Below are 11,319 nucleotides of genomic sequence, written 5' to 3' on the forward strand. Positions count from 1 at the left end.
ACTAGTTCCAAAGGGGATTAGAAAAGGGAATTTTATTAATTGAAGGAAATGACTTGAAATGTCTTGAAGTACTTTAAGGTGGCTTTATTCACACTTTGGGGTAGGACAGATTCTACAGTGGCAATGGGTAGCATTTAGCCATGTGCCAGGAACACGTGTGTGTGTGACATGTTAAGGCAGGAAATGTCTATGGGTAATACACTTCAACTTGTTTGTAGTGTAAGATAGGTCATCCATACATTCTTGTCTCAGACTTGGTACCTGATGCTTTCACTCACTGGCTAGTGCTCTGCCAACTGAGCCACACTTCCAACCCCATTTTTGTTTCTTTTTGTGCTAGTCCTGGGGCTTGAACTCAGGGCCTATCCACTGTCCCTGATCTTTGTTGCATTTTTGGTCCCTATCCCTACTTGATTCACAGCTCCACTTCTGGCTTTTTTGATGTTTAATTGGAGAAAGGAGTTTCATGGACTTTCCTGCTCAGGCTGGCTTCAAACTGTGATCCTCAGATCTCAGCATCCTTTCTGCATAGCTAGTATTATAGGTGTGAGTCTGTAATCCATACTAAGTCTTGATATTCATGTAGTTGGAAAGAGAATTATCAGGTTGAGTGTGTCCTTCTGCCACAGATGGCAAAAACCTTAAATTAAGAATTGAGATTACTTCTACAAACCTGATTACTTAGGGACTTGTACCTGTGTTGTTGTTTTTTGAGAGTTGTGGGGCCTGAACTCTGGGCCTGGGTGCTGTCCCTCAGCTCTTCAGATCAAGGCTAGCGCTCTATCACTTGAGCCACAGCACCACTTCTGGCTTTATCTGCTTATGTGGTGCTGAGGAATTGAACCCAGGGCCTCATTCATACAATGCAAGCACTCTACCACTGAGCCACCTTCCTGGCCCCTGTACCTGTGTTATAACCTCTGTCTTGAGCCCTTAATTTAAGTCCAACATTGGGTTGGGAATGTGGCTCAGGGGTAGAGTGCTTGCCTAGCATGCATGAAGCCCTGGATTTGATTCCTCAGTATCACACAAACAGAAAAATCCAGAAGTGGCACCATGGCTTAAGTGGTAGAGTGCTAGCCTTGAGTAAAAGCTCAAGGACAGTGCCCAGGCCTTGAGTACAAGCCCCAGGACTGACAAAAAATAGTCCAACATCACCAGGCATGGAAAGTGAAGTTATATCCCTCTCTTGCCTCAGATAGATGTTTGTTCAAGAAAATGACAGGCTGGCTGCTGGTGGCTCATCTGTAATCCCAGCTACTCAGGAAGCTGACAGAAGGATCATGGTTCAAAGCCAACACAGGCAGGAAAGTCCATGAGACTCGTATCTCCAATAAACTACTCAGAAAAAGTTGCAAGTGGTGCTGTGGCTCAAATGGTAGAGCACTAGCCTTGAGCAAAAAGTGTTCAAGGACAGAGCTCAGGCATAGAGTTCAAGCCCCATGTGACAGAGAAGCCGTGTGTGTGTGTGTGTGTGTGTGTGTGTGTGTGAGAGAGAGAGAGAGAGAGAGAGAGAGAGAGAGAGAGAGAGAGAGAGAGATGGAGAGACAGAGAGACAGAGAAAGAGATGACGGAATTTTTTTTTCTTTTTTTATTCACTATCTTGCCCAGCAGGGCACCCGATATTCGAGCAGTGCAACTGCTCAGATGTATTGGGCAATACAATTGCAGTTTGCTTGATGGTAGCAGTGGCTCCAGCTGGGGTGAAATGCTGCTAAGGGTGTGGGGTGGGGAGGAGTAAGATGGAGAGGAGTTGGAGTTCTCAGCTTACAGGTTGGCCAGCAGCCAATCTAGGAGTTGTTTTCTAGCCATGTTGCCCACGGCTTCATCTAGTTGGCGTTCCTTAGCAAATTTCATGACCTCTTGAAGAAGATCTCCTACACTATAACCTTTCTCTGCAGCTTTGGCTGAAACTTCAGGCAGCTGTGGAGAGAGCAGAGTTATAGCTTGAGTCATCAAGCTTTTTGGAAGAAGAACCTATGCCTTGCCTGCCCCCCTTTCTAGTTACCCTTGTCTCAGTTCCCCCATAGCCACCCATGATTCTAAAGGATTAAAGTGTGTCACAGATCCAAGAATGGATGGCATCCCTGTTCTTTTCCCTTGAGCCTTCTCTAGTGACATGTATCATTAATTCTTGTGTTTACCAGGTGTTATGTCCTTTAGTCTGTGCTGATTGCCATGTCAAGGTTTAGGGGTTACTGTTATTCTGCTCCCCTTAATAAAGCATGAGATTGATGGTAGGGAGGATTTGGATCCTGGACTGAAAATAATGTGGCAAAGTGATTTTTATGGAGTCCATCTAATGCAGAAGGCAGCTGTGGGATGTGTGTGTGTGTGTGTGTGTGTGTGTGTGTGTGTGTGTGTGCTGCGCTGACCTTCCTACCCCTCCTACCCCTCTCATTCTATTCTTTTGTTCTTTCTTGTGCCTTGATCCATTGCTTACCTTCTCCAGTTGTCCATCTTCATCTCCCATGAAGTAGAGCATGGGCACATTAAACTGGGAAGCTGCAATCCATTGCAGTACAGCTTGGAGTTGTTTCTGCAAGTTGCTTGTTGAACACTGATTATTGACGATGACTTCTGGCCCACAAGCATTTTGACAGTTCTGTGACACCCCACCTTCTTGACATCTGGAACTACAGGCTTGTTCTTCTAGCTCAGCGAGAGCCCCATTGTTGCTATACTTAGCCATGATCAGGCAAAGTTTCATCACTGATTCTACCAGTTGATCTATAAATTGGCGGTTCATTTGTTTCATCCCACTGGCGAAATCTATATCGAGATTGTCCGGGCATTCCTCTTTCTCTGGTTTCTTGGAGGTACAAGCTTTGCTTGGTTTGGGTTCACAACGCTTACTCTCACCTTCACATAGTTCATCACAGTTAAAGGTGTTCTCGTTAAGAAGTTTCTGAATCAGTGACAGAACGATGTTTGACATGTCCATCTTCTGCGAATCTAACTGTTGATTCTCTTTTGCAGATGTAGATGGTCCACAATTGCCACGAGTTTCAAGATGTTTCATTGAGAGTGCTTTTGCACTTTGGTTACCTCCACACTTTTCATACTGGGCACTCTGGGCCATGTATGAGGAGCTAGGGCAATCTTCCTCACATGGATCTTTTCCCTTAGCCTGATGGGTCAGATGGTACTGAATCAGCATAAGGGCAGATACAATCAGGTCTTTAGCCAGTGAGTCCGTGGAAGGGCTGATCTTCTCTCTTTTGTCTTCTTTACTAGGGCATATTTTGGGAGGCATCTTGATGGGGCATCCTTGTTTCTGATTCCACATATTCAGGCTTTCCTTGAGGATATGTTCGCTGACTCTCTCAGCACTGGTCAACGACTTGCATGGGTCTGGTTTTGTTCTACATTTATCTTTCCCTTTCATCTCAGCTTTCATAGCTGAGAATTCAAGGCTCTGATTCTTGCACTTTGGATCATTTGTCCCAGCTTTTAAAGTTGCATATGCCAGACTCTGAGATTTTGTCTCTTTTTTCTCACCAAGCAGGGCGCTGACGAGACGCTTCAGCATTGCTTCCATGATATCAGCAGCATTCTGTTTGCCATGATTGAAAAGATTCCTCTTGACAGCAGAAACAAAGTCTGAATCAGTCATGAGGACACCAGTTATGTTATGCAGGTTCTTCATGCAAGAATCAATCAGATCAGACACAATGTCCTTGGTGTGCTTTAACAATACCCTCTTTAGGACTACACAAGCTGGAATTGGTTTTCCACAGCTGTGTACCTTCAGAGTTTTCATAACAGAGACCATCATGTCTGATGCCACTTGATTTGCATAAACCATAAGCCCTTTACTGATGGAATCTGCAAATTCTTTACTATCTCTCGGGCACATCTGCTTTTCTCCACCTTTATTCTTGTTGGATAATTCGCTGTACAGAAAGGTTTTACGGCCACAATCCCGTCCCTCCTCTCCAGGTCCACGCATTTCTGCGGATGTCAATTCTACAGCCTCGTGGGCCATTTCAGAAGCAATCTTGCTAACAGCACTTCTAGGACTGATTTTCCCTTTATCTCCAGGGGGTGGAAATACTGAATGATGAAGGCATTTATTCCCACCTTCTAATTTGTCCTTGATTTCTTTACGGGCCATCTGGATCACCAGAGAAGACAACCGGTTGACATAAAAGGAAAGGTCATCCATAGAGCATTCCCCTTCAGAGGCATTACCTGTCCTCTGGCTGCTAGGAGATTTATTTGCAGGATTAGAGGGACTTTGGTTATTATTCGTGTTTTTGGCTGCTGTCATTTCTAGACGTAGGTTTTGAGGTCCATTGCCTATATAATCCATATTCAGTTGATCAGCATATACACTGTAGCAGTTCTCAGGGTTTATATGAGAATATTCTCCTTCTGTGTCTCCTATTTTATGTTTACAGCTAGAGGCTGAGGGACTTAGAGCATGTTGAAAACCCAAGGCATACTTCTGGAGATCATTGAGAAGCCAATTCAGGACACAGAGTGGATCAGAGGGAGCTTGTTTGAATAGGCATACTGAACCCTCCGTCTAAAAAATGAGAAGAATACCTATACATAAGGGTTTGGGTAGGTTCCTTCTTTCCCTTATTTTATTTAAAAGACAGATTTGACTTTAGGGAATTTGTGTGGGATATAACATCCAATTTTATACATGAATGTACAGTTGTTGGAAGTGGAGCTATGACTCAAAATGGCTCAAAATGAACTCAGCACCCAGGCCCTGAGTTCAAGCCCTACTACCAACAAAAAAAGGAGTATATATGGTTGTTTACTTAACTGTATACAAGTGTTATCAGTGGGTTGAGTTCATGTATGTGTTTGTCACTATGTGGCAAAAATGCGCTAAATTAGCTACGTGCTGGTAGCTCATGACTATAATCTTGACTACTCAGGAAGCTGAGATCTAAAACTTGAGGTTTAAAGCCAGCACAGGCAGCAAAGTCTGTAAGACTCATAACCTCCATTGAACTACCAAAAAACTACAAATGGAGGTGTGGCTAAATTGTAGAGCTAAAGGATAGTGCCCAGGCCTTAAGTTCAAGCCCAAGTTCCTATATAAAAAAGTGTCAGTTGTGTGTACATGTGCATATCAATATAGCAATTTGTGTGTGAACATAATAGATTTGTAAATGAGTCCATCTGTATTGCTGGTGTGTGAAAGAGTGCCATTCTGTGTATGCATGTGCATATGTTTGACCATGTCTAATCAGGTGGAATAATGTGGTGATATCATTATACTTTGTTCATGTCTACTGTATAGGCTAACATGTTTATGTTAATGTGTACTTTTGTACATGTCTGTGAACGTCAAAATTTGATTATGTATGTGTCTGAGTATGTAAATAAGGAAGTGTGGATTATCCATCATGACAATGTCTTCATGAATGTGTTATGGGTATATGGAAATTGGTGATTGTATAATGAATATGTGTATCATTAAATTGTGTGTCAGTTTATGCTACAGATTATGTCAGGGGTTAATGATTTGTATGTCACTGTTGAATGTTCCAGGGCCTTTAAATGTGTATGTGAATAAATGATTGTTATTTTGTGTCAATGTGCATCAATCTATCAAACAAGTATGCAGGTGTGTTAGTGAGTCTATCACTTTAGGTAAGCTTGTGTATATGCATTTCAGCATTATTGTGTATGACCATACGAACTTGCTGATATATACCTGAATTTGTATGGTTACCGTGTTTTCATTAAGGCTTATATGTGTTAATATGTGTGTAGATTTATGCATTGTGTGCATGAATATGACTGAGTATTTATGTGTGTCATATGTGAGCATGTCACTCTGTCTTTGTGTATGAATGGTCATTGTATTTAGATTTATTTTGTCCGTGCATATGTGTGTTTGTAAATGTCACATGTAGTCAAGCATTTTTGTGTGTTTTTTTAATTAAGAAAAGTCCCACTATGTAGCCCAGGCTGGCCTGAAACTGGCTAGGCAGCCCAGGCTGGCCTCTCACTCATGACCTTCTTGTGCCACTACACTTGGATCACTATTTTTCATTGAGGACTTGAACTCAGGGCCTGAGTATAGTTCCTGAGCTTTTTTGGCTCAAAGCTAGCACTTTACCACTTGAGCCACAGCTCTACTTCTGGCTTCTTGGTGGTTAATTGGAGATAAGAGTCTCATGTGTGATAAAATCTCACAGGCTTTCCTGCTCAGGCTGGTTTCCAACCATGATCCTCAGATTCCAGCCTTTTGAGTGGGTGGGATTATTAAGTGTGAGCCACCGGCGTCATGGCACTAGATCATTTTTAAATAGTGTAAATGTATTATGTGTTTTAACTTTATGTACATTTATATTACATTTATTTCTGTGCTTTGTGACTGTATATTAGTGTCTGGATAGATACCAAGTACTGCTGCCCTCTCTACCATTCTATTACTTCATCTCCTCTTTACACTTAGATTTTGGAAACATGAGGTCATAAAGAGACCAACATTTTGTATATGAGCTTAAATTACAATTAAGGTGATCTGAAGTGGGCTGATAAAAAAATAAACACCAAATATAACATATGCTTTTATAAAGACCCTAAAATGGAGATCTGAACCAAACTTTTTTTTGGGGGGGTCCGGTTGTGGGGCCTGAAGTCTGGGCCTGGGTGCTGTCCCTCAGCTCTTCAGCTCAAGGCTAGTGCTCTACCACTTGAGCCACAGTGCCACTTCTGGCTTTTTTCTTTTTGCTTATGTGGTGCTGAGGAATCGAACCCAGGGACTCATGCATGCAAGGCAAGCACTCTACCACTGAGCCACCTTCCCAGCCCTGAACCAAACTCTTTTTGAATTAATGTTGTATAACTTGTTTTCTTCCTTGGGGAGGGCTACTATCCTCACTTTAAAGGTGTTTGGGACCAGAAATGTTTCAGTTATAGCATATGGACATTTAGACAGAGAACAGGAAAAAATTGACTCCTTTGCACTGAAGCTGAATATGTGCCAATGCCAGCCACTCTAGGCTTATGGGAATGTAAGTCTTCTTTCTTGTGTGTACTAGTGCCATCCTTAAACCAAAAGGCTAAAAGACAATTTGAAACTTATACAGAAACTAATGTATTTGGCGTGTCCGTGGCAGGCAAATCTGTTTGCTTCTAACTCAAAGCTGCTTTACAGCCTGAGTGATCCCTTGGACAAGAGGATGGGAACTAGATCCTTAAATTTTTCATTGTTATGGGTTCTCTGGAAACTAGGTATTACATTTTTTCATTGTTATGGGTCCACTGTGCTCTATGTTCCTCTTCCTTTTCTGGATTTTGGGCAATGTAGGACACACAACTCTTTTATAAGATTACATCCTTGTTAGGATAAAGAGTGGCAAGATTATGTTTGGAGTAAGTACCTAGAGATGAGGAGAGGGCAGTCTGAGACCCTAAGATTGATACATGCCATATTTTAAGTACCTAGGCGTTGAACTTACTGTATACATTTAGGTACCTGAATGTTGAACTTAGTCCTACGTTGTCTAGAATGTCATACTATACAAATGGATGGTCTATTGAACAGTAGTTTTCTTACTATCTCTGAACCAGAGTTCTCAGACTCAATATTGGATCCTAGGAATTAGGAGTTGTAGAATTGCAGAGGCTAAATCTACCTTAGATCGATCTTGTTTGTCAGTATCCTTGATCACAATAATTTCTTTTTCCTCCAGGTTTTCTAAATTTAAGTCACCTTCTGACCTGGAACCAGCAGCACCCTATGAAATTAAAGAGTTAATTTGTTACTCTTTGATTGTACTGGGGATCGAAGGAGGGTCCTTGCACTAGCAAGACAAGCACTTTGACATTCTAAGCACTTATGTTAAAGGTGAGGTTTTTGTTTTTTGTTTTCTGATCCTGGGCATTGTCCCTGACCTTTTCCAGCTCAGGCTAGTGCTCTAGCCACAGCTCTGCTTCTGGCTTTATTTATTTTTTGGTGATGAATTGGAGATAAGTGTGTCTCATGGACTTTACTGCTTGGGCTGACTTTGAACCTCTATCTTCAGATCTCAGCCTCCTAAGTAGCTAGGATTACAGGTGTGATGCCCATTTTAAGGGTGAGATTCTTAGTTGCACTTTGAGACTTTAGATCATGAATGTCATGCCTATTACCATTTTTTCTGCACAAGTGGTAGGCTTCTAAATGCTAGCTAGTCTTTGAAAAATGAGAAATTCCTTCTACAAAACAAAATCATTACTCCCCCAAGACCCATATTCCCTTAGTCAACCATTCTTGGCTAGGTTGTATTTTTAAAAGTTTTTTCTCACATGCTATCTTCCATGCCTTTACAAAAACCCTTACCAACTAAGGGTATCAAGAGTGACAAAAGTCTGGGTACTGTTGGCTCATGCCTATAATCCTAGCTACTCAGGTGGCTGAGATCTGAGGATTACGGTTCCAGGGCAGCCCAGGCAGGAAAGTACATGAGACTTTTATCTCCAATTAACCACCAAAAAGCCAGACGTAGAGTTGTGGCTCCAGTAGTAGTGCACCAGCCCTGAGTGAAAAAGCCAAGGGACATTGCCCAGGCCCTGAATTCAAACACACACACACACACACACACAACACAAACATCTCAATAAATTCAGAACCAGGGACTCTAAACTCATAAAAAATAGTGGCCTTCTTCCTGAGTTTCCACCATCCTTCTGTCCTCTGATACAACTTTCCCCTTTCCTCATACTTCCTCAGACGTTTCCCACTCCCCTTCAATATTGAGCAGAAAATACCCACCTTGGAGTCTTTATCTTCCACATTCAAGGTGGACACATCCACGAAGCATATCTGCATCAAATTAGGAGGATCAATTTATATTAAACTCTAGAGAAAGTCCATAATTTCTCCTTTTTGGAGGTGATAATGCTGCTTACCTCTTGGAATTCTTTTTGCAAAATGTGACAAATGCAAGTACTTAATGAACATTAATATTGGGAGTATTAATAGACAAACAGAATCCTAGCATTTCCTAAATGTGAACACCAACTTGATGTAGAAAGGTCCAAAACACAATATCCACATGTTGTGAACCCAGAGAAGTGAAGTGCCTTGCCTAAGAAACATAAACCCAGCTTGTATTAGAGCTTGACTTACTGAGAAACAATGATACGTAGTACTTTTCTTTCTTTTTTTTGGTCTGGTTGTGGGGCCTAAACTCTGGGCCTGGGCGCTGTCCCTCAGCTCTTCAACTCAAGGCTAGCGCTCTACCACTTGAGCCACAGCACCACTTCCGGCTTTTTTCTTTTTGCTTATGTGGTGCTGTGGAATTGAACCCAGGGCCTCAGGCATGCAAGGCAAGCGCTCTACCACTGAGCCACCTTCCAGCCCCCAGGACTTTTATTTTTCTTGTGCCAGTCTTGGGGCTTGAACTCAGGACCTGGGCGCTATCCCTGAGATTCTTTTATCAAGGCTAGCACTCTACCACTTGAGCCACAATGCCACTTCTGGCTTTTTCTGAGTAGTATACTGGAGATAAGAGGTTTTTCTGCCTGGATTAGCTTCAAACCATGATCCTCAGATGTCAGGTTCCTGAGTAGCCACCAGTACCCAAATAATATGTAATATGAAAATAGAGAGGATTTCTGGCCGTAGGGGTGTGGCTCAAGTGGTAGAGTGCCTGCCTAATAAATGTGAAGCCCTAAGTTCTAATCCCAGTACTACCAAAAAATCTTTTTTTTTGGTACTACATTAATATCTGTGCTTAATAGGTACATTTTCCTAGACTATCAAGACTGGTATTATGGATAATATTGCTAAGGGTGATGGCTATTTTTAAGATGTAAATCAATTTTAAAAAACATTGAAAAAACATCCATGAATTAGTAGTATGGATGGTTCTTTAACATGCTAAAATTGTGAAGCACTAAGTAAATCATGAACTTTGGGAACTAGAAGTATGAAGCATGTGAAGTACTTTGCCATCCTCAGGGGTCCTAGTATAACTTACTGGTAGCTAGGCATTATGACATACTGTTTAAGCCAATTACTAGGCAACCTCCACTTGGCTCAGCTCCCTCTCCCCTAAAACCTCTCCTTTTTCTCAGGACTCTCCATTCCATCAGGCCCTCTTTACCCCTCAGGTCCCTTCCCTTCTCTCACTCCCTCCCCTCCCTCCCGTTAGGCCCCTCTTTCCCCTCAGACCCCTTCCTTTCTCCCCAGGCCCACCTTGCAGGCCACTCCTTCTCAGGCCTTTCCCTCTTCTCAGGCCGCCCCCCCCTCCCCTCAAGGCTCCAGCCTTCACTTAGACCTCCCCTTCCTTTCTCCTCAAGCCCCCCTTTTCAGGCCTCTCTCCCACTCTTCAGCACTTTCCCCTCTGTCCCCTTCCTCCCCTCAAGTCCTGCCTTCTCCTCTGGCCTCTTATATCAAACTGCTACCTCCCCTTCAGGCCCCTCCCTTCCCTCAGACCCCTCCTTTCTCAAGCCCCTCCCTTTACTCAGCCCTTCCTTTTCCCTCAAGTCCCTTGGTTCCCCTTAAGCACTTCCTTCCCTCATCCTTAAGCCCCTCCCATCCCTTCCACCATAGGACCTCCCTTCAGACTCTCCTTTCTCCTCAAGGCCCCCCTTTCTCGTTTCTCCTTCCCTTCTCTTAACCCCCACTCCCCTCAAGTTCCTTCTTTCCTTCAGGCCCCTACCTACCCTAGACCCCTCCTCCATTTTCCTTAGCCCCCCCCCTCCTTATCTCAAGCTGCTTCCTTCACTCAGGACCCTTCTTCCCTGAGACAAATCCTTTCTCAAGCCCTTCCCTTCCCTCTGGTGCCTGTCTTTCCTCAGGCCCCAACCTTCTAAGCTCTTCCTTATCTCAAACTGCTGCCTCCCTTCAGGCCCCTCCCTCTCCTCAGGCCCCTTCTTACCTTAGGCCCCTTCCCTCCCCTTGAGTTCCTTTTCTTCAGGACCCTCCATCCCTCTAGCTCTTGCCTCCCTCAGACCCCTCCCTTCCCTCAGAACCCTCCCTTCTCCTCAGGCCCCTACTTACCTTAAGCCCCTTGCCTCCCTCGGCCCCTCCTTCTCTTCAGGCCCCTCCTTGTATTAGGATCCTCCCTCCCCTCATGCCCCTTCCCTCAGGAGCCCTTTCCCCCAGGCCCCCTTCGCTCAGGCCCCTCCCTCTCCCCAGGCCCCTCTTACCTTAGGCAACTCTCATCAGGACCCTCCCTTCCCTCAGGCTCCTCTATTCCTTAGGCCCTTCCCTCAGACCTCTACTTTCCTTAGGCTCCTCCCTTCTTCAGGCTCCCTTCCCTCAGGACCTTCCCTTTCCTCAAGTCCCTCCCACCCCTGCCCCCTCCCACCCCCCCCCCCCCTTCAGTTCCCTCAGACCTCTACTTCCCTTAG

General features: G+C 43.9%; 1 protein-coding gene across 1 annotated transcript in view; it reads right to left on the minus strand.

Moving 5' to 3' along the window:
* Window positions 1–1,767: 1,767 nt before the first annotated feature.
* The window catches only part of Akap4 (A kinase (PRKA) anchor protein 4), a 14,089-nt gene continuing 4,537 nt past the window's right edge, over window positions 1,768–11,319 (minus strand). The window contains exons 3-6 of the mRNA XM_013032403.1: window positions 8,732–8,782; window positions 7,614–7,715; window positions 2,444–4,531; window positions 1,768–1,923 (exon numbers count right to left, since the gene is read on the minus strand). Of these exons, the coding sequence (XP_012887857.1) occupies window positions 1,768–1,923; window positions 2,444–4,531; window positions 7,614–7,715; window positions 8,732–8,782 (2,397 nt within the window). The remainder of the gene's footprint in view (window positions 1,924–2,443; window positions 4,532–7,613; window positions 7,716–8,731; window positions 8,783–11,319) is intronic.

This window comes from Dipodomys ordii, unplaced genomic scaffold (assembly GCF_000151885.1).
Source record: "Dipodomys ordii isolate 6190 unplaced genomic scaffold, Dord_2.0 Scaffold154, whole genome shotgun sequence".
Classification (NCBI taxonomy): domain Eukaryota; kingdom Metazoa; phylum Chordata; class Mammalia; order Rodentia; family Heteromyidae; genus Dipodomys; species Dipodomys ordii.